Source organism: Hetaerina americana, unplaced genomic scaffold (genome assembly GCF_022747635.1).
Source record: "Hetaerina americana unplaced genomic scaffold, ioHetAmer1.1.p SCAF_4, whole genome shotgun sequence".
Taxonomy (NCBI): Eukaryota; Metazoa; Arthropoda; class Insecta; order Odonata; family Calopterygidae; genus Hetaerina; species Hetaerina americana.
Window position 1 is genome coordinate 57494563 of NW_027286985.1, and position 24728 is coordinate 57519290.

General features: G+C 40.7%; 1 protein-coding gene across 1 annotated transcript in view; it reads left to right on the top strand.

Moving 5' to 3' along the window:
- Camta (Calmodulin-binding transcription activator) overlaps nt 1–24728 on the top strand; it is a 1815113-nt gene that overhangs the window by 1738181 nt on the left and 52204 nt on the right. Inside the window, exons 13-14 of the mRNA XM_071590285.1 lie at nt 14462–14675; nt 19688–19734. Coding sequence (XP_071446386.1) covers nt 14462–14675; nt 19688–19734 — 261 coding nt within the window. The remainder of the gene's footprint in view (nt 1–14461; nt 14676–19687; nt 19735–24728) is intronic.

Here is a 24728-nt window from a genome sequence, read left to right on the forward strand (position 1 = left end):
ATTTGGCATTAGAGCAGCACTTTGTGTTCTCGTAGTAAAAGTTTTAATTGTCCCCAAGAAGTTGACCTCTGACTGCGGAACCCATTTTTCGTAGGGATCGGGGGGTAATTTTGGTTTGGGATATTATGGAGCTGATGAAAGTTGAAAGGGAAACCCAGTGTAGCAACTGAATTTCTCTTAACCACGCGGAGTTTTAGCGTCCCATCGAAAGAAATTAACAAGCAATGCGCGCCAAGTGGCCTCAGCGCTGAGCCTTCACAGTAATCAACATGGTTGAAGTTTGGTTTGATAGCTGAGGGTAGAGTTCACCTCGAACCAAGCCCTACGGCGCGTGAAATCCAGTCACCCTTCGGTTCAGTTCAGGGAACAGTTCCCTTGTGTCACCTGTGGTTTCCCCGGAAGATCAGGAATAGTAAATATCACACAACTGACGTAAAACTTTGAGTGTCCTGAAGAGTCACCCAGGCTTGGGGCCGTATCGTCACTCCGATTCACGGAGGTTCGCAATGATCAAACCGCAGTTTTAAGACGAATTTTCCCTAGTTACCTTCTTCATCAGTCTTCACGTAAGGTGCAAATCCCCCTTATTGAATATTCGGACACGAACAGAAAAGGCTAGTTCCTCAAAAAAGAGTAACTCGGTCATGATTCGTTTGTTCTGATCTGCAATAAGGGCTCAAAATTAAGGGACGACTAACGATAACATCTATGAAGCCATGCCCTCCATCAGCCAAATGCTCTACCCAATAAGCTGCTCACCTAGAGCCGAGTTTCCGGTCGAAATATTACTGGAAAATCTGGTTCCAACCTTGAAAACCTTGGTTCCAACCTGGGCCTTCAGGTACCTGGAACCTGTGGTAGACAGTGTATTACTTAGATTAGGCACCTCAGCAGACCCATTTCGTCTCTCTGATTTTATTTCTTCTCCCTTCATCCACGGGCGTACCGTTCTCTGCCCAACCTCCATCCCGGAACCTCCTCCCAGCCCCTGCCCCGTGAATCGCATACTTCCCGCCAGATATCCCCCACTCTCCCACTAATTGGTCATCGTCGTCTCCCTCCCCCTCTTCTCGAACTCGCACATACCCCTCACCACTGCTCGATCGCTCCGAAAGTGCACACGTTCTACAACATCATTTCGGAAAGGATGTAGGTGAGGACAATCCTTTCCTTTCAGCCCACAAACACTCCTACTCGTCGCCCCTGTGTTCCCTCACCGACCTCACAGACGGGAGTGTTCTATACCGACCCCCTCTTTGCGTATTTTGCACCCCCCGCTCTCAACCTCCGCTACGACCATATCTGGACCACTGCTATACCCTACGCCTAAATTTACTTCCTTAGTCTCTCGTTCTCTCTATCTCTCTCACCCCCTAAACACCGTGCCCCCTGCCTTTTCCCATCATGAAACCGCACTCGACACGCAGTCTTACTTTTCTTTCCACTCTCGGATTTCCTCCTCCTCTCCACCCACCCCCGCACCCTCAGCATCCCCCCCAAACCCTCGCCCCTTCAGACTGGGAGTAGTCCTCGTGCGACCCCCTCCCACCCTGTCTTTTTCCACCTTCCTACCCCGGACCCGGAACCTCATGCTTCTCTCGCATTTTAACCCCTACGATGGGTAAAAAGCAGCGGGCGAATGGTGAATGCTGCCGACGGCGTAAAATCGGGATAAATTCCGAGTTTAGTTTGCCCACCGAAGTTCTCTCTCACCCTTTCTCCCAATTTCTCTCTCTCTCTCTCTTGTTCTCGCTCTATTCCAACGTCCTTTCGCCCTCTTCTTTTTACCACAATGCTGCTGCTTGTACTATTCGACCGTGGAATCTTTATCGTGTGGCATCCGGGCGCAGGCTAGTCTCGCGGCGCTCCCCCCCCCCACCCCACCCGGGTAGCTTTATTCGATTGCGGGTTCGGAATTCCGGCGAGCGAGTGAAAGAGGGAGCGATGGGTTAAGGGAGGTGAGCCAGAGAAAGAGAAAGGCGTAGACTAGGGGAGTAGAATTGATGTTGTTTTTCCGCTGGTTTAGTTCCCTTCCCACTCCCCACCTCCCAAAAGGACATGCTATTGGGATTATCTGTGTAAGGAGGGGAGGAAAAAAAAGGGGCCGCGAGTTTAATCCGTGTTTCGTTTGATTTAGTCCACTTAGTGTATTGATCCCTCCGGTGAGCGGTAGGAGTGGATGCGTGGGTGTGGTAAGAGGGGTGGGCTTAAGGACGTTTCTTGTGGCGTCTACGGCGCCAGGGCTTGAGTTCAGTCCCGGGAGCCCTGGAATGGAACGGCAAATCAAATAACTGGAAGAAATATTCGATAAGGCGGTCCCCGTCTATTTTTATAAGATCCTCTTTGTGATATCTTTTTAATATCCGCGTCATTTCTTAAGATTGCAGCAGGAATATGTGCATATTGAATCCCAACACTTTCTCCTCTGCTTTCAATCAATAAGATCACAACACGAAATCTTATTCGCAGCATTTAAATTACAGTTACCCTGTCACATTTGAGTATTATTATTTTTCCGTCACGCGCACCGTTCTATTTTATCAAGGTGGTACTTTATATGAATATGATGATGTTAGCCTAGTTGGTTAAACACAGTAATTATTAATTAATTAAAAGATTATGTGTTAAGTGTTGATTCATCATGTTATGCCACTGAAAGATTAAATATTTATTTAAGGGATAATATTTCATAGTTGATCGTTGAAAGATATTCTGCCAATGGTGCTGGATGCTGCTGTAATGAAACGACATTATAATTATAATACTCTTGTCTTCTCCCTCGAACGTACAACATCTACACTGCCCGTTCGATGAAAGACGTTGCAGCTCTGCGAGTCTTCTCTACTTCGAGATGAGAAAGAGCCCTTCACCCTTGATCCATTTGCATCGAGGAGGAGAAAATATTAATTTACCCTAAATATTAACCATAGGATTTATGTTGAAAGAAAGGCCAGAGAAGTAAATTATAATTTGACTGTGTAATTATTGTTGCTTTTATACATTATTACAGTCTGGTAATGAATTAGGTCGCTATCTGTTTATTTAACCTTGTGCATAATAATATTCATCATAGTTGGTTTGAAGATTACGGGAGAACATATCACACACAGCACTAAATTCATATGCTCATGGTCGAGGTAAGTTCCTTTCCCAGTGCCGCCAGCTGATTCCAAGAAATTTTGTGACTGGAAATTCAAAAAGCTTAGGTTTAGACGGAGTACACAACCGCGCATGAATTTGGAACACTAGGTTTATCAGCTGTATTATCTACCCACTAGGCTACGGACAATTTCTCCATAAAATGCAATGAATGGGCACACGACTGTAAGTACTGCTAAGAGCGTCCTAACTTGGCGTAGGAAAATGTTATCGAACCAATTTTCATTATTTCAGCGTAGTTAATTCATTATGATCAAATCGGAATAGCACCAGTAATTTCTCCAAAACCTTTGCGTAAGAGAGTGCTTTAAAAAAATTGTTAGACACTGCTATTCAATAAAGGTTTCCAGGCAATGTGTATGTCAAGCGCTCAAATTTAATGCTGCCAATGTCTTTGATATTTATTTCACCATGGAAATGAATGACGAATGTTGCTGGTATGCACGTGCAATCGAGTCAGGCATTTATTTCTACGGTAGATTTTTTCTGAACATTGGAAAATAATTTCCAAAGAAAACTGAAGGTATGTTAATGATGACAAAAATGTGAATATCCTTACGAAAATGTGTTTTCTTTCGCATGTAGAAATATCGTTGGAAAAACTATCATTTACTTGCCTAGTATTGAAATGTTAATGAACCGTTTTTTCTATAGGCTTTTCACCTCGAACAAGTTACATTTCAGCTTTCATAGATCAGAGTAAAGGAAAATCAATCCCTCTTAGAGGAAATATATTTTCTCCACTCACGCGATGTATTCAATATGACTGTGGTAATATTTCTTTGCATATACGTATATCTATTAAGCCTTAATAATGGCATTTTCTTCAGTGCTTCGGTGGAATCTATTGCACATGTTGCCAGTTTCATTAATTCAAAGTTTATGAATACACTAAATATTATTATTACTTTAATCTTAAATATCTCTGAATCAATAGTTGGATCAGATGGTGGTACGGTTAGATAATTTTCTATGTAGTGTCCGAAGTAACATTTCCACCATAACTCTTACTAACTTACGATAAAATGGGCATGAGCTCCACACATATGAAACCTTCTGTCTCAGCCTTCTTTTCTAGTATTTGACATGCTACTTAGTATGTTTGTTGCTTTAATAAATTTGCAGGGAACAGCGAGAAAATTTGGCTTTTGCAGCTTATAATTCTGCAGTGATTTTTTTCTCGATGGCAACTGGGAAAATGAACCGAGATTGACGGGTTGTTCATAAACGCCTCGGGAAAGGTTATGTCATAATATCTGTCATCAATGCATGTAACGCTTTATACTAACTCCTATAAAGACTTCACAAAAGTGGATGTGCCCTCTTCTAGAAATGGATTTATTCGAGTCGAATATTTATTTTAAAATGAATTGGGTTTAGGGACAGGATCGCTGCTTGATTTAAGGACCCACAATCGCTGCTGTCTTTACTCGGAATGCTTGGATCTGACACAAGCGTTTCAATATCTATGCTAGTGCTCATCCCGTAGAACCCACGTATTCCGTTCTCGGATGAAAAGGAAGTAAAATCAACGTTTTAATTCTACACCCCGTTGTAAAGAATCAACACTAAAGGCTCAAATACATTTCTTCCTTTTCCTTATTCCCTTCATGAGCTCTTAATTTTACTGTAGAATATTCACTTTTCCTTTCCACTGAAACTTAATTATTCTCTGATTGACACAAAGTGTCATAAAGCCGATCCAGTTCGTTACATTCGAAAGTGAATTAATTCCTCGTATATAATTAAATGTCTAAATATACTTAAGAACTTGTAATCACGAAGATTAACTGAAAATTGATAGCATTTTCCAGCTCGAGCACCTCATTAATAATTATGTTTCTCATGTTTTTCCCTGCCTTAGACAAAAGTGTATGAGATATCAAATCGATTTCCGTCATAATCAACATGTTATGGGAACGGGATATCCAATTATCGGAACACCTTATAAAATACAAATGGCCCCATCTGTCGGGAACTTCCTCACAAATTCGTAATCAATGCACCTTGTAATCCTGTTGCGTGGATTATCCTATAACAGCTCTCCGTCATCATTCGCGAATCGCTTCAGCGAACTTCCGGAGCTCAGAATGCATATCATTCCGATGAATTTATGAAATTCGCGATTCGCAAAATTTGGACAAATCGATATCGTTGCTCCGAAAAGTGTACAAGTAAATTATTACCGGTGGCAAAAGAAATGAAGTACGGAGTTCATCAATATTCTGTAGATGACGTGAACTTTGATTAAAGACATAAAGAAAAGATAAGTGAAAAATTTGGCTTGAGGTGTATCGTTCTCCGTATGATCCCGCAGCTTGGTCTTTGAGGAAAGAAAAATGAGAGAAAACTGCAAGTTTTGAGATGTGGAAAAGGAAGGTACATGGAGAAAACGTGATAGGGGGAGAGGAAAGCAAACATGAAGGGTTGATAGGTGATGAGAGAGGGCAGTTGATGGGGAAATTCGAAGGTCGGAAAATTGTGGGTGGAAGAGACATTATAGAGACAATGGAATGTTGGAGACGGTGGAATGTTGGAGACGGTGGAAGTGAAGTCAAGCGAGATAGAATGAGGAGAAGTCTTTACTATACTCGGCATGATAGGAAGTCATAAGTATGTGAAGCTGAAAAAATATCAAATTACTCGCAAAAGTCATTGATATTGTGCTGTGCTTCAAAAGTGCTAGGTGCTTGCGCAGCTTGCTCCTCACCTTGCGCAGTAGTTTTTAGGGGTCCTTCTGAAATCTAATTCTAATATTATGTCTACCAGTAACATTAATCCACGTTTTCCGAAAGGAAAAGTGGCATCAGGGCCGGACGTCAATCCCAAGAACCCACATTTCCCCGCCAGCTCACCACCCAGCAGTCCGAGATGTACGCTTCCCTCGCCCTTCACCCCGTCGCTCCCCGATCCCCACGCCCCTCCACGCCAACTCCCCCCCTTGTAAATCCTCGCCCAGTCTCGGGAATCCCTCCCCCCCGACCCGTCTCCTCCCCACCGAAACCATCACCTAAACGTTTTGCCCTCCGACCGTTATAATCCCGAATCTCGGCGCCCGCTTCCCCCAGCCACCTCCCACCGTCTCCCCTCCTCACTTCACATCCAATCTCCACCTATCCCCCTCTCCCCTCCCGGAACTACTCCGGTTGCCCCTTCCTCTCCGCCTCCCCTCTACCTCACCCAAAAGATCCCCTCTCGCATGTGGACTTTATGGAGCGTGTATGCTGGGGGTAGCCCGCGGGATGCATCGAGTGGATTGGCTCCACGTGACCGTAGATGATGTCATGGAACTGGAGTGGCTGAAAACGGTTCAAGGGGTTGAGAGAGAGAGGAGGGAAGGGGCGCGGGAGTCTGACGGGAAGGGTCCGAGGGGGCAGTCTCGCAGAGATGGACGCGGGAGTGTACTATATAGTACACTCCCGTGTAGTATATTACGGCGCGGGTGGTCCGAGGTTAAGAGATCGGTGGGACGGACGGACTGTGCATGTGAGGCCACATGTCTGAGTGTGTGTGTGTGTGTGTCTAGCTGGGTGTGTGCCTGTATATGTGTGTTATAGGGTACGCTCCCTTAATTATGTCCTTTGTTGTTTGCGCGGGATGGCAAGTCAAATACCGCAACGGTGAAATATTGATGGGACGAGAGGGAGGTAATCCTGTCCAGGGAAGGGTGGTGAAGGGGGGAGGAAAACGGGAGGGGGGAAGTAGAGAGGGGGAGGTGGGGGTGAGGGAAAGTATCCGGGTGAGCTTAGTTAGGTGGATTAACTTTTTCCCCATTTTTTCCCACTCCCTGGAAACTTCTCTTGCCTGGAATGATCTCATTTAAGTTGGCTGTAGTTGGATTTCATGCTTTCCCTTTTGGTTCGCTTTTTATTTTCTGCCCATCTTGTCTCCATTTGGGGTGAGTGGATTCAATATTTTTGTTCGAGGTGCCGTGACATGAATCATTTAAAAGTAATTAGGCTCGAAGAACCATCAAAATGTACCTCGCGTGTGATTTCTCCGCACACGAACCGCGCACGAACCGGACATAACCTTCCGTTTATTTTATATTTTTTCATGTGGAATTTCTTCGCTGAAATCATTATCTCCTTCATAATTTAGTTTGATCTGCTGAACTTTACACCACAGCAACGTATTTCTGAAAATTTTTAACATGTGCCTTTCGGATTAATCGGCGACTTTATCATTTAGCGATCATGGAAATATGCATCCAGGCATTATGATTAATTCTCTCCCTTAAGCGTCTGCCTTTTATTAATGATGTGCCAAGTAGCCGCAGTTGTCCATTGTAATTGTTCAAGTTCCCCAATGGTACGTTAAATGCCTTCGTAATGAGTTCACTCAGAGACTGTATTTCGGGGAGCGAATGAACGGAAGACTAGAGGCGTGCAAAACTCGTCCGATCCGTTAGCGAGCTTCCCCAGCATTAGTACCGACTGTCCGCTCCCGAGACTGTGGACTTGTTCGGAGTCTCCGGGCATTAAATAAATAGATACACCCTTTCGCGTAGGTTAATGTTTCAACTTACTGCTCCCTTTGGCGTCACAGTTAGCTATCCAGAGCAGCCGCGTTGGCTTTTGTGACGACGCGACATAGAGAGAACTCCTCTCTTGCATGTGCAATTCGCAATTACGTCTGCCAATAGGCTTTCAATTTAATTCATTGGTCGCTTTATATTTGTTTACTGCCTTGGTCACCTTTGATTCCTTGTAGTTTTATCATAACAACCTACAAAATTTAACCGAACCAGCGCCCGAAGCCTCTTGTCTTCAAGTAAAGGATAAATAATCTCTGTCAGTCGCCAATTCATCACGTAAAGCTAACAAGGTGTCTCAGTTACTGAGGAGAGAGACGTGACGTCAATGGTGACCATTATGTTGAAATAGAAGCACTATACCTGTACAAGCATCTGTAACCGAGAATATATGGAGTTTTAATTTGGAAAAGGGGCCATGGTACGTAGGTTAAGGTTATGGGATCTGTTTCTTCCCGCATACGTATTTAGAGGTTAGGTGGTAGAAGAGACTCCATAGTCTCAATCTCTCCCCAAAATAAAGACTAATATCCATTATCTATCTATTTATTACTCGTAGGTCTGGATAGGACAAATTTGAAAGAGTGCTATTATAAGCCAAATGAAAATCCGTTTTTTTTTTTAGATTTTAGTTGCTCATTTTTTTGCGCATAAGGACACATCGTAAACGGTCAATTGTAGAAAAAAAACATCATGTTTATAACAACTCGTCAGTGGTCACGCACTTTCCTTTGGAAGTTCCCCAGTAAATATACGCTCGCAGACAACTTTCCTTCCGAGGTCTACGACGATCTGGATGCGGCTCGAGGGGCGTCGAGAGCCGAGCGGTATTAGAGCGAGTGTGGACGGATGTTCCCGTGAGGCTGGGGAGCCATTCCCAGCATACATTTGCCACCGCCGACATAAAAAAGGTCTTCCCTCGGTTGCGGCCGCCTCGTCCGGAGTCGGTCGGAGTGAAGGCGGTGCGCTCTTGGCCGTGGATTTGAATTTTCGTCTCGCTCGGCCAACCACGCTCACCGCGCGGTCGCTGCCAGTGAAGATCGGGGGGGCGAGGAGACGACCCCTGAGGAATCAAATGCCGGATTCCTCCCCAATCCTTCCATCTTAACTGCCCTTCCACCGCTCTTCAATCTCCCTCTCGTTTCCATTGCACCTCTATTGTTTCACCTGCGAACTACGATCGCATTTGCCGCGGACGGGATAACGTGATGATGGAATGGAAAACAATTCCGTTCGGAGAAAAAATCCCGAAAATGATTTCTTGCGAATTTCGGCGGACTGAGCGCCCAAATATAGCCGGCGCAGCCTGGAAAATGTTCCGTTTGATCTGAATGGATTGCCTGATATTGCATATTACTCCATCTCGGCCCCGATCTGTAAAAAAAATTTCGGTCGTAAAAATAATGCCGCACGCAATCTAAAAATATATTGATGAATCATAATGGAAACGCCAGGGTTCTGTGCTGGCATAACTCCCATTATGAGAGTCGAATGTAAGAGATATTTCTTTGCGTCCTTTCTTTCTTTGCTATTGGTAAACTTAGATTATTTTCGTGGTAAAAATATTTCATTTCAGAATTAAAATTCTGTCCAAATCGATGAGACATTTCATCTGTGTCAAAGTAAAGTGCCAAATTTATTATTGAGGAGGTTAACTGTAGATTTCTTTGATTTGCATCGTTTTTTTTTTTACTTCTCTCTGGGTGCTTTTGACCAATGCTAAGTCAAAAACGATGTTATTTGGTGCTTCTGCTGGAAAAGTACAAGCGAGTTATTTTTTCTTGCCGCAATAAAATGGTATTTTCGTGTATGCGTCCCCAAAAATATTTATAGTCGTAAGTATCGCATTGGGTGAAAGAAAATAGACCTTATCGGGTTATTTTTATCATTCAAAAGCGCATTTCTACCAAAAGCGCAAATATCAACGTGTTTATCGGAAAAATCATTTTTCTGAGTTTATTGGTTATTGATTCAAAACGTGAATCGCAGAAATATATTATTCCGCCAAAAGGATATACTCATTTAATTTATAGATCCAATTTTCCTTGCTCGTTTAAAAGTTGATTTGAAAGGGATTTAAGTTCGTAGGAGAGCACTGTTCGTTATAAGAGTTGACCCACAAGTGTATTAAAATAGTTCCTCAGGAAACCTCATTGTCTAGGTGGAAAAAAACCAGATAGAGGTTTTAAAGCATTTAACGTCCAATTGCAGCCCAAAATATCTTCGAAAAAGTTCATATTTCTTCGTGGCCCAGTTTACAAGAGCCACCTTCATGAATAGCAAGCAAAGAGAGAGATTTAATTCATGCCATACATTCTGAACCTCTATCCACACTTGAAAATCCTGCTTGCGGAGGGTATTTTTAATAGAGCAGCGATCCGAATTTAAGCTCCGCATACAACGCCCAGGGTGGGTAGGAGGTCTAAACCCGGTCTCTTCGACTCCTAGTGGCCACATTTCTTACAGAGCCCCAGAAAGGATGCTTATACGTGACCTTTGATGCGGCTCGAAAACAAACACGTGCCCCCATGAGATTTCGATCCGACGGTCAGAACACCCCGCCAACCTATTCCCTCCCTCCAACGTGATACGTAAGACGAAGGAGGTTTTCTCAAACCCTCCATCCCTCCTGCCCCCAGGGCGTCATCCGAGGCCACATCTGAAGGGAACAAATATCCGCCGATGCAAGGATGTGCAACGTCCCTCGCGGGAAAAAGAAGGAACGTGAAAGATCGTCGGGTCTCTTAAGATGTCGCGCCCTCAGACTCAACCACTCGCGTCTCCCACACTTCTCCTCCCACCCTCCAACCCCTTCTCATATTTTCCGAGGGTAGCGGCTTCCCTTGTTGCTGTGGAGAGATGTGCGAGCCTCTTTCAATTCCCGTTTTTATGTAGGTGTATGTATTTTTTTTATTTCTATCTCCGCCACGCGGGGGTGGTGGCTAGAAGGATGTGATAAAAAGGACCGCAAGGAAGCCCGAAAGTAGCCCAGGACAATCCGACCCACTTCATCACTTTCTTCTTCTCGTCCTCGTCATCAACGCTTTCCCCTTCTTTTATATATTTCGTGCGGATCAAAGATCTCTCTATCTCTCTCGCACACACTCTCCGGGGTGGGTTGTATCTTCCCGAACTGGCCGAGTTGAATGGGAAGCCGGGGGAATACGACTCCCACTCCACTCTCACTCCTCCACGAGGCTTTTCTCTGTGCCCTCCTGTTTGTCCGAGGCCGTCTTGTGCTCTTTGTGTGCCGTGCAAATGGGAGAGTGGGGGTTGGAAGCCTAATTTCTCGCAGTGGCGGTTCTCTCGTAGTTGTGAACGGAATAAATCGCACGACCCCGCTCACTCCACATCCCTATACGTGTTTGAATGTGCGAGCACTCGTATTAACATATACATATATATATACATACATATATGTATATACATATATATACATATATATATATATACATACATACATATACATACATACATATATAAACATATATATAAATAGATATAAACATAAATGTATAAATATGTAAGTATGTATATATACACACAAAGGGAAACGAACTGCCCCCCCTACCCGGATGTGTGAATTTCAGGCACTGTCGGGCTTAGTACTAGGTGAACTCTATCATCACTTACCAAACCGACCTTCGAGTTGATTACTGTGTTTATAATTCATATTAGTTTAACAGTAATCAACCCTAAGGTCGGTTTGGTAGGTGATGATAGAGTTTACCCAATACTAAGGGCGTCAGCGTGTGAAATTCACACATCAGGGTAGGGGGGGACAGTTCCTTTCCTTGTGCCGATTATAGTTTCCCAGGAAGATCTGATATCCGAAAAATCACATAACTTGGGTGGAGCAGTAGGTGTCCTGAGAGGCTTGCCCGGAAATCGAACCCGGGCCCTCCGGTAAGTAGTTCAACGTTCTACCCCTGGACTACCGTGACCCATATGTATGTGTATATAGAAATATATATATGATCACACACATCAGTGTCCCCTCTCGTCCTCTGTCACGGCCCTTTTATTTTGACATCAAGGAAACTTGGGCCGGAAAAGCTGCGCGCGATGTTGTTAAGTGGTGGGAGTGAAAGCGTCTTCGGAGAAAGAACTCACTGGAGCCACCACGCCCGACCTCCGCCACCCTCTCTCTCTCTCTCTTCAGCCCACCCTCCACTTCCTTTTCATATTACTTACGTGTAAAAGTTTTTATTTCTCTCTCTCTTTCTCTTCCCGAGGAATCTTGCCTCATCTTATGCCCTCCTTAACCTTTAGCCCTTCTCACACCCCCGCGCGCTCACAAAAGAGCCATGAATATTCAAAGGCATGCTCATATACACGTCGGTGTGTTTGTGGGTGAGTGTGTGTGGGTGTGTGTGTGTGTGTCTGTTCGTTCGCCGGCATCCTCTTTTTACCCCGCTCCTCGTGCGCTGCAATAACCTCGCGTGACGGACAAGACACCTCTCTCAACATCCCGGGCGGCACTGTAGCCGACTCTCAACGGGTCATTATTCTTCCTCCCCTCCTTCACTCGCCCCACCCACCACACTTCCCCTTCCCTTCAACTCCCTTCTTCCTCGCAAGAAAATCTTCGCCCCTTCCACAGACACACCTCGAGTCCTCTTCCCCCCCTCCCTCCTGCCTAGATATAACTTCTTCCTCTCGCCCGGTAACAATCTCCCGGAGCCTTTCCTTTCAGTCGGGGCCGCTCGGGAGCGGGAGGGGAGGGAAATTCGTGACGTAACGTCCCCCTCAGTTCTTCGTTTTTGACCTCCTTTTCAGCTCGCTTCTCCAACCTCCACCCTCGTCCCTTCCCCCCCCCTTCCCACGCCGATGGCTCAGAAAGTATGTCGCAAATATGTCTCTGCACCCTCCCGTCCCTCCTCTCCCGAAAATTTCTGGACAAACTGCCAATGTTCCTTCCCATGGAATTCCGACCCCCCCCCCCACCCTACGGAGTGTTTTGGAGCCCATGTCTCAGTTTTCTAACTATATGGCCGTCACCTTTGAGGGAGTGAAACGTGTTCCTTGTGCCGCGCGGCTTTTTGTAATGTTGTAACTCCGGCGCCGTGATTGCCTTTAATCAGTGGGGTGACTTTCATGTTTTGCGGATGTATCATCAAGTCGCGCATTACTTCTAACGCATAGCCTTGTAGTGAGTAAAAACAGGTATATGTGGTCTTTTACCGTCTGTTTTAATGAAAACCCTCCAACTTCGTTTAGCTCGCCGAAATATTTCATATTATTAGTAGCATTTTTCTAATAATATTATGAAAACTCAAAAATACGCCATTGAAAAGGGCTCGAAGATTAGTATTTAGCCTTTGAAAAGTATTTCGAAGTATTGGCCTTTGAAATAAATAAAATCAAATCATGTACAAGATACTATCAGCTAGTAAATGCGAAACGTATTTCATATGACATGATCTTCAGTGTTATATTATGAAAGTAATGCGCATGATTTTATTCTGACGCGACTAATAATGGCAGCGCGGTAAAATTGGTCGGGAAATGTGGTGGGGGGGTCTGCCCTTTCAACGTAGCCGGTCTTTCGTTTGATCCGAGCAGTCTGAGCGGAAAGACGTGCCTCCGCGTGAAGTGAAGTGTGTTTTTTGACTTCGCAACACGGCGCGACTGAGCGCCCAGCCGCACGCCAAATGCCCCCTGCTATACGTCCTTCATCGATACCAAATTCCTGACCCAGAGAACCCCTGTGGTCCCCAAGGAGCGTGGTAGCCCATTACCGGAGGGTGGTCCCCTGGGTCCCTAACGGTCCCGACTTGGCTCCGTGCGACTTTTCTTTGTTTCCCCGACTGAACAGAAACCGTGGAAAGGATCCAAAAGAATATTATTACAACGTTCTTGAGAGAAATTCCCATCAAAGAGTTTCAGGGTGCCTTCCATACGTGGCAGACTTGTCTCCGTTAGGTTATTGATGCAGGGTGAGAGTATTTTGAAGAATATTAAGTATTTCAACGAGTACAATCGATAAATCTATTTTTCCCAGAGAATGCGCATTACTTTTGTTGTAGACCCTATATAAACAACGATATTGGCTTATCAAGAGCCATTTTTAACGGATAATGAATATTTTTGTACCTATTTAACTCTAAAATCGCCTTTGTAAACATGACAAGAGGCCGATAATTTAAAAAGCATATTCTTCAGCTCCGATCGCACGGAGTAGTTTCATGAGCACGAAGTCTTATTAATATGAACATAGCAAAGCTAAGCATTATTTCAATCATTCTGCTCGTCCTATTAGGCCAATTTATCAGAGGTCAAATATGTAAAAATCTATTTCTGTTTCTTTTTATTTCATACTTAATGATAAATTCGCCAATCTAACTGTACAGTAGCAAGTTACAGTAGCAATTATGCAGCTTATATTAAAAAAATAGAATAAGTTCAAAATCTCCTTGTAAATTGAGCTTTGTAAATTCGCTGGTATATTATTATTATTATTTATAATTTTATAATGTATATTTTCTAGGCTTAAATGTCATTAGTTAAAGATAACCGTTGAAAATATGTAAAACCTCACCGTCAAACTTCTGACCCAAACGGCGGAGAGCAAGGTTTCATTCAGACAGATTTTTTGAAGTGTAACTTAACTTATTGTGGATATTCCAACATACGTCTGTAAAATAAATGTAAAATGTAATTGTAAAGTGTGACAAGAACTATGAGAGAATCTACCCTTTTATTTTCCTATTCCGTCCTTTAATCAGGAATGCTTGATCATTATCCATCTCTTTTCTTTCTCCACAGAATCCTGACATAGTCCTGGTGCACTATCTTAATGTTCCTTACCCGGACGACAACAAACTGGTCATCACTCCGAGCCTGGCCCTGTGGGGGGACAAAAAGGAATGGACGAAGGAGGAATTAGTGTCACAGCTCAAGCCGATGTGTGAGTGCGCCACGCGCCATGTTCCGTACCGTCTGGCCGGCAGCGTTGTCAAGGGTGAAGGAAACCTATCGTGTGAATATGCATGGCCACCTATAAATATATATATATATATTTAACTCTATATCAATCTCTATTTCTCTTCTTACTCTCGACCATTCTTTTCTGTAAAATTTTCATTTCTGCGAAGTTTCACTCTTCTATTCATTTTTGTTTGAAAATGAAAAGATTTCCTATTTCTGTGTACAGTTTGCCTCGATTTTGACTTGATTTCACCCAATCGTGGTTTCTCCTGGCCGTCTGTGAAATTTATTGTTCGCAAATACATTCTTTTCCACCATACGAAATCTTGATTTGATCAGAGCCCTTAATAAGCATCTGTGCAAAGTAAAACTGCAATCAAAAAGTTAAGGATAACTGTTTTCATCTCATAGATAGAAGACATGGAGTTACCGTTTTTGTGTTATGTTTTTCGTATGCAAGTCTCTTTGCATAAATTTTCAGTGTTGAATATTTAGCAACGTCATCTTTAATTGTTCACAGCAGACAATCTTTTAACCGCGGCTCTTAATCCGTCGCAAGTTTGGATGTAACTTGTCTTCTCGAAATATTTTTAATTTGTTTTTGCTTTTCCCCCAACATGGCCTAATAATTCATGTACATTACGCAATATCCTCAGCATCCCCGCTGCGATCAATGGTAGACCTTATCACTGCCATTTTTATTTCCAGAATGTACCCTTAAGCTCCCAAGTGATTAAATTACATTCCATGGCATGCCATACGATGAAATATCTATATATATATAACTGCTCAATAATTCTTCATTTTAAATTCAAATGTTTTTTTGTGTATGGCTTCACAACGTTTTGTTTTTCCTTTCTCAATATTCAATATACCAAACCCTATTAGAATAGAAAATTCAAAAGGAAGCAGTGGTAATTAGACTAACATTCCTCATAATTATCCGCTTGGCAAAAAATGGATTTGGTTGCTTTTTTATTTCACACTCTAATTAATCCGCTTCAAAATAGACCAAGAACTTAACTCAGTAAATTTTCTCGCTTTGTGTCCTATTTTGAGACGTTCCTTGTCGTAACACACGGAAACATTTTGACAACTTCATCACAGAAATAATTTTCAAGGGTCTTGATTCTTTTCCATTTACCCATCAAAATTCAATTATCTTCCTTCCTAAATCGTTTTCCTTTCGTACATTCGTAGCTTTACTTCTTGGCCTTACTTCTCGTGACTTACTTGTAATGACCTCTCTATAGATCTTTAACCAATTTTCTGTACGGCGCGCTTCATAGGCCTTCTCACTTAACTGCTTTCTTACTTATGTAGGTGGCCAAACCTTTATTTTCCTTCATCTGCTGCCGTTGGTGTTTTCCTTAACGACTTCAAATATTTTTGAAGATGTGTGTGTCGCAAAACGCGAAATTTTTTTGTCATTTAAAAAAAGTTTGTGGTCAAAATATTTCCCCGACGATTGTAAATTTATAAACAAAGGAAAAATAGAGACACGTTGCTCGCTAATAGGATAGGTAATGTTCCCTTGTTTTCTCCTATCAATATGAATGCTTAAAAATTCTTGTAGTAATTCTCGCATATTAAAAAGTTGAAACATTGAAAGATGAAAATATTCTCATGCACAACTTTTAAACCACTGCAAAGTGGTCGAACTGAAATTTTTCTTAGCGTCAAGTTCCCAACGAGTGCTCACTGACTTCACTTTACTGTAAAATCTTTGATATTTTCCCGACAAAAAAAAATGGAAAAGTAAAAGCATTGATTGAGTAATGGCTGAAGAGCAGCAAACTGCTTTGGTGCATCAGAATGCATGTTTTAATGCACTTGGTAGCTTGAATAGAATATATAGGCCCATAGTTGCGGCATTTGCTGCAGCTTTGCACTTGGCTTGTCAGTACAAAAATTTCTATTCTAAGTTCGCCTCTCTTTACAGTGCATACGGGAGGGGGGGGGGGGAAATGTGAGCATGCAAATTTCAAATGCAAAATCATTGGCGAGCATCGGGCTTTCAAATTGCCTCAATTTTATCAATTCATATATTATATAAAGTTAAGAAAGTTGGGTTGACTTGATTTCATCAATTTATATTTATTATAAAATTCAAAGTTATATGCAGACTTCTCACTCTTCTTTAAGTAGTGCTTAGTAAACAACGTATTTATATATTCCTCTCCATTTTTTTAAGTTTTCATATTTAATATTAAGCTAATAAGCTGATAAAGTGTTGGGGTAGCATGGTAGTACTATATTAATGCTATCACTGGCGGATGAATTTGAATAATGGCATGTATGCATATGCAACCTAAGTTGAGCGCGCATTCAGAATATACTAATTTTTAAATGAAATTGAAATGCCAGCGTTTTGTGATACCGGACTCTCCTCCTTTTATTTGTGATTTCTTTTGAGTTAGAGAAAGAAAGAATCCTCTGGGTAAAACCTTGGTAGCTCCCTAAAAAATTATGATATGGCACACCTTAATTAAACTGCGGAAAAGTTGGAGTGTCTTGAAAAATCTAATTTTCTGCAAAAATGTTCATTTTTTAACAAATTTACGAATTTAATTAGTTATACATGTACTTTTTTCTATTAAATTACTTAAGTATAAAATGATGGAAAGGAATATTAAAAGAATGCCTGTCTCCACTATTTTGTTAGCTAACGACATGAACTTAAAGACGCGACCCAATCAACTGCAACTCAAATAAATAACATTATATTGATCACGTTTAATGTAGAATTTATTTATATGTTGAAGCTATTTGTTGAAACTTTCGGTTAATTTTGTTTCGATTATTTCCATTTCTTTTAATCCGTCAGTGATTCAGCGTTATTAACTATTTCAAATATTTTTAATTTGTCTCTTGATTGTATTTAGTAGCATTAATGCAGGGGGTTTCTTAATAATAATAAAAACTCCGATTGCGTGTTTCTAGCTCAGTTTGAGTCAAAAGTGCTTTACGGCCCATGGTCATAACTCCCATAAGTTGTAAGAATTATGAGAACACGAATACTCGGTGTTAGCTGAGATGGCTGGAAAAAAAAGCTGGGCAAAAAAAATATTTTTTCAGTCCGTATTTTAAAATTTGCCTTTTGGGGCACTTTCAAATCGTCAGACCATGTAATATCGCATGAAATTTATCTCCAACCTCATGCATTAGAAATATATAAGGACTCAAATTAGATAGATATTGACAAAAAAACGATCTTTTCTCAGAATCTTTCTCAAGCTCAAAATTAACCGGTCAGAATAACTTCATAGAATTTAATTGTTAGAAATGATTTAATCTGATAAAACAAATGCAACATTTGCTTTGCCTTTGATGAAGTAATGTTTTTCATTCTGGAAATTCCATTGCGCTACATATCTGACGCTGTTTTTCCATCAATGATTACTCGAAATTGATTGATGTCGTCATGGCTCCACGTGAAATGATTTACATCACGGCATTTGCTGGAGACTTCAAAAATGAATCTAAAAAGGAAAGTAGTGACTTTTCAGCGTCGAAAATCCAATCGATTTTTCTATCGCGCACCGGAGGCGTGCCATTGGAACATGGTGACGCGTAACTCCCAAGTCATCTGATGGGGGTTGAAACTTCGAATTCCATTCCTTCGGGGGAAAATGTAATTCAGTCGCAAGAGAGTTAGATAGAACCGCATTTGGGCTTGATGGAGAATTAAAGGTGGTTGCATTGTGGTTTCTACTACATTAATAGAATGGTCGACTTTGATGACCAGCCAAGACTCTATCACTATGGGTGGATTTATTCGCATTTATTGTGCTTTTGGTATTTATTTGGATATATTTCATTGCCATTAGAATGTAAAAAGCCTCCATTCCTGGAAAAAAAAGATTTTCTTGGATTCTTTCCGCTCGAAAACGGATACTTCAAGGATGATACAGAAATAAGAACATACTCAGCCGACGCTTCTGAAGCAATGTTAGCGCTCCATGAATTCCAAATGCTGCTCTATTTTTGGACTAGCACTTTTTCGTTTAAATTGCACCATTCTTCTTAGAAAGGTAATTTAAACCCTGGAGACATTCCTAAGTAACTCCACAGTCCATTCATTTCAAGTGTTTAGCACTAAATATAAACATTAAAGTAGTTCAGCAGTTCGTAAACTCGGCATTATTTTAAAGGAAAATGGTCATAGTAGTGGAGACAGTAAAATTATTGTGTAGGTGAAATGAGTATTTACAAAGGGAAGAGAAAGGATTTAAGGTAAAATAAGTAAAAAATGTGAAAAAACGATTAATAACCACTTTAATATGACAATAGCGCTTAATAGATATGAAACCAGCTCTTTGAGGAGAGAGGAAGAGCCTTGATTGTAGGCTTTTGAGGTGTGGGTTGGGCGAAGAATTGAGAAAATACGTTGGACAGAAAGAAAGACAAACTCCGAGGTTTTTAATAAGCTGAGCGAAGAGAGGAAGTTGCTCCGGGAAATCCGAAAAAGGCAGAAAAAGTGGGTAGAAAAAAACCTTGAAAGGAATTGGGGTGTTGAAGGACTAGATAAAAGGGTGAATGTTGGGTAATCAAGTTAGGAGAAAGAAGAGGGAAGGCTTTTTAGATAGCACGAAAGCAGGTAGAAGTTCCGAATGCATGAAGAAAGAATTGATGTAGGGAAAACAGAGGGAAGTTATCGTGATATTTACAAGTAAATAGTCGTTAGGGAACCTCAAAAACTTGCCTTTAAGAGCCAGGGTATCTTGAATAAATAAATCACTGAATAATCAACCTTCTGGTTAATTACTGGGGCTTCTAAAAAATTCAACAGTAATAGTTACGAGCGTGGACCATGAAACATTTTCGACTCTGATTTTTTAATTGAGATCCATAACACGCTATAGAATCGTGTCGGGGTTATTATGAAACGCCCACGTGTGCTGGTGTGGTGTGTATTTGTGTGTGTGTGTGTGTGTGTGTGTGCGTGTGCGCGGGTGTGTATGAGTGTGATACGTATCCCACTCAATCAGCACAAGCACGACCCAAAACCTTTTAACGCCATGTTAAATTGTACTAAATGAATTCTTTTCCCTTTTGGTTCAGTTTTCAGCGAGGATGAGCCGGATCTCAACAATGAGCTGGAAATATCGGTAAGCTTGAAATAATATTTACTTTTCATTACACATACTATATATTATCTTGCTATACTTCAATCTCTTGAGCATGTTTCCTTCTCACTATAACTCTGATACTCCAATTTAATTAAAATGTTCTACCTCGGTTCAAAATTAGAATATAAGTGTGTGACTTGGGCGTTGAAACAATAATTTTCTCCTGAGTATTTGTACCTATTCTTAATTAATGAGTGAAAAAGCCAAAAGTGTTTACCAACCGTGCTTAATACGACGACTCACACAATAGTTGCAATTGCCTTAATAATGTAATTATGGGCCTCACCTTAATGCGTTTTGGTTATTCCCATTGTACATTTCTGGGATTGCCCTGTATTTAGCATGGAAGCCCTAATTTTGTTATCCTGATAGCTAAACTTTTGTATGTGTAGCAAACTCACGTTTCAGGTGCCTTCTTCGCGCTGCTAATATTGCATCTAATAACACGTATTTCACTATCTAACTAACACTCATTCAAGAATAACTAACTCCTTTCTTAGCCAGGTGATTCGTATTTGTCAAATACGTCTGTCAATGAAAAAGGATCGGTAGAGTTAAGATGTCGTGGTCTATGGAAAATGTAACCTTGTCACAAACATTTCTCAAGAAAAAAACACGACAAAAAATTAGAGTAGGTTTATAATAGCGATGACGTTTCAGTACTCGCATTTATGCTCAATGAGAAGGTTTGCTTGAAAAGAATAATGGGACCACAAACGAATTGAGTAAAATCAACCCCATAACATTTATGAAATTATGCCGATATTTTTCTTCGCTACCAAATCATTTTCTGGTTCTATGAAAAATCAATACAATTACTGTGTAATAAATTATAGTTTTACTCTTTACCAGACTTTTTAACCGATTTAAATGAACTTTTCACGTTTTCCCAATCGATCAAAGGTTCGTTAAAATTTAAAAATCACGTTATGTTACTTTTATTTTTTCTTTTAAAGTAATTTCGAAAGGTTATATACATTTTCTTAAGGCGACGATGGCGATTCTATTGGACATCAACCTTTCATCTTGTGACTCTTCAGTTTAATTACTAATTAAAAAAATGTAATTAGGTACAAGAGCTTACAAAATATTTTCAACATGGCATTATCCATTCTAATCTAATCAATCTAATGAAAATTTACCCAATGAATCAGAAGGATATCTTGACTAGCAGGCCTTTGTTCTTCATATCCATCTTAACTATCTACACCCGCCGTGCAAACAACAGTAACCATTGTAGGGTGTTGTAATCTTGAAGGTGGATATCCGCTGGCAATCTATGTAATTATTTTACCAGGGAAGTAGCAGTTTTGAATTTTTCACAATTCATTTGAAGTTCAGAATTTTTTTTATTAGATACTTGAAGCCCTAAGTTTTATAATACCGGTCGCATTAATTCTTATAAACTTAAAGTTGATCAATCTTATGAAAATATACATGCTTAAGGATTATAATTATAAATCAATGTGTTAAATGTTTTGAAATACTGGCATAATGGCTAGGACGCTCCACAGCCGAACTCAATGTTCCACCTTATTCCTCTGACCACATTCAGAAAAGTGCGATCAGATTCTGCCATTTCCTAAGTGGCACTACATTAATCCGGGATAATTTTTGGAAAGGGAATTTCCCCGCCTGTAGCATTCCAGTTGTCGTGGAATATAGTACTAGTTGCATTGCACAATCACATATCATACTAATTTCCTGTTTGGTTTTAATCTTTCAAGTTCTTGATGCACGGTAGCTTTCAAACAGAAAGGAGTGCTTGACTATATATGTGTGTGTGTGTGTGTGTGTGTATATATATATATATATATATATATATATATATATATATATATATATATATATATATATATATATATATCATGCATCAAGAACTTGAAAGATTAAAACCAAACAGGAAATTAGTTTGATATGTGATTGTGCAATGCAACTCCGCGAGTACTAGTATTATATATATATATATATAAACACATAAAAAGATCACTCACACGTTATTTCTTGATCATTTCGACGGAATTGTGCTCCGTCTTCATCGGAAGATAGAGATTTCCGATTTTGTGTCAATTCCACCTCCTCCCTCTCCCTCCTTCCCTATCTCCAATCCCCTCTAGCCTCTCCTCTCCCTTTCCTCTCCCCAACTATTCCTCTCACCCCTCCGCCTCCCGTTCTCCCCTTCACCTGGCCCCCTGCCCTTTTTCTCGCGCCCCTCACCTCTACTATTCCAGCAGCCATTACTTCTCTATCTTCCGATGAAGACGGAGCAGAATTCCGTCGAAATGATCAAGAAATAACGTGTGAGTGATCTTTTTATGTGTTTCTATATTGTTTGTTGCTCTCCAATTCATTATTCGGCACTTCCGTGTTACATCGATGAAATTATCTATATATATATATATACACACACACACAGGGAAGGGAACTGGCCCACCTACCTTAATGTAAATTTCACACGCCGTTGGCCTTAGTACTGGGTGAACTCTAAACGACCTTTGGTTTGATTACTATGTTTATGGTTTACATATACATGTATATCTATAAATAAATTTGCTATACTATATGTGTCTGGAATCACCCAGCTTAACCCATCGCTAGTGATGTTCTGGGTTCTAGAACTTGTTAGGGATAGTAGGTGGAACAGGGATTTGAACTACCCCCCCTTCCATCCCGAATGAATGGATTTTACGCCCCTTAGGGCTTACTGCCATGCAAACTCTACCCTCCAATTCAAATCTTCGAATTGGAGTCTGAAGTTCGGCTCTTGCGAATGGAAAAAATAAAACCTCGTTTTCAAAAATGGCGCCAAGCAAGGCGTTCACGATTGGCGTAACAATGTTTATCCCAATAATAACTATTTTGATTCCTAACTATATCCGCTAAGAGGTGTGGAATTTCATTTGACGTTAAAAACTTTAAGGCTTGAGAAGAAGTAGTTTTGGAGCTTGGGTCGTAATTGTAAAGGAAGGAGCATGAAATGGAAAAAAGCACACAATTTTTAAAACGAAGATTTTTGTACATATGCTGTTGAAATTCACGCCAAATAATCTTGAATTAAAGTCCAACATGAAATAGTTAAATTTAAAGTCATGGTGCATTTCGGCTTTGGTGCTCCAACGGTTAACGCAAGTCGTTAAATCGTTTGAACAAACACCACTTCCATGCCCGAGTTGAGATTCCAACCCACGACATTTTGGTCGATGACTCATCTATCTGCTTATCATAGATGGCCATGGTAATTATATTACGGAAACGTATGAAAATTTAAAAAAAAAAACGTAAAAATATCGCCGGGGATTATTATTAATGACCTCATATTTATTAATTGAGGTTTAAAAACTGTATTTCCCCTTTTTATCGCTTGTAAGAGATATAATTCCCTTCTTCCACAACCGCGTTCATTATTTATTAATGGAAAATCTGTGAAAATGGTGTTTGCCATAAATAAATAAACGACCTCACCGTTATATTCTCGAAATGAGAATATTTTGAGACACGATAATTTTATTTTTCAGGGTAACGATTGAAATTTCGAACCGATAACAGTTTTGGCTCCCCTAGGCGGCGCCACGAAATGTCAATATTCAAGATTTTGTCTGGCTCCACTATAAATATGAGAAAAATATGCGGGGTTTTAAACATCGCGAAACGAAATGTACAAATAATCAGCAATTAGATTCCGATGTTGATGCAAATTTCATTCGGCGTCTCTATCGTCTCTACCAATCCTGAGATTTTCTGTTCACAAATAGTCTGTAAAACAAAATCAAGCCGACCCCGTTGCCTCGATGGAAATTTGTTCGCCGGCTGATGTTGAATTTAGAGACGCCGCGTGTGTCCTTTTCAATTCCTATCTGATGAATTCTCTCAAATGGAATTTAACGGTGGTTTGCTCGGAGTTTATTGCTCCACCTAAGGCAAGTTGTTTTGGTGATAATCCTGCTCATGTCGTATTCAGATCGGAAACGATGTAGACATCCGGAGAGTCTCAGTGGTTAATTTATATATATATATATATATATATATATATATATATATAAAATATATAGTATATACATATATTTATATATATATTTACCTCAATTCAAAGGTCGCAAGTAAGCTTCCCGACCTGAGTACTGATGTGGTGTTTGTCAATTGATTTTACGGGAGTGGAGTACACGAATTGAACAATGCGCGCTTCTCACTGGCGCGTATTATGTGATTTACGGTATTTGCTGATTATTTTCGAAGAAATTATTAGTCGTGTGGCGTAAAATTGTAATTGTACCTGTCATCCTAAAATATCTGATAAAATCCTTGACTACAGCACAAGTCGAAGAAAATACAATGAACTATTGTTCGGTTCGTAATTTTCCGGAAAATCAATAAATATGTAGTCAAAAATGAATAGATAATAGAATGATGTATAATTCCTTGAAGTTGCTTAAAATCGACATGACACAAAAGGTTTCATTCCCATTATAGACTCACGACTTAAAATGTTACACCTCTCGTTTCAATCTGTTTGATGAATTTTATACGGAAAAGTAGTTTTATTTTTGACTCAGCTCAATCGTAGAATTTCATGGGTTAAGGGGGATATCTTCGCTAGCACATGGGCATACATTATTCCCACTTTGTGTCGTGGAGTTCTCAGAATTGGCTGGAACTCACCTGATGGAGGAAGGACGAAATAACACAGCTAACAATTAGAACGAGTGAATTTGATCGAGGGAATTTATATGAAATAGAGGAGGACAAAGAGGGAGATAGTAACTGAAGGAGGATGGTAGGGATCCAGCCATTTTTTTCCACCTTTGGTGACTTCCTGTCAATTGATTCCGGCGTTCCGTACCTCATTTTGCAGGAATCCCTGTTCTTTGTATTCCCGATGACTGTGTGTACATACGGTTGTTCGTCTGCTCGAACATTTATACGAGCAGACAAACAATCGCCGATTATCATTAAGCCAGAGATAGCTGGAAGGGATT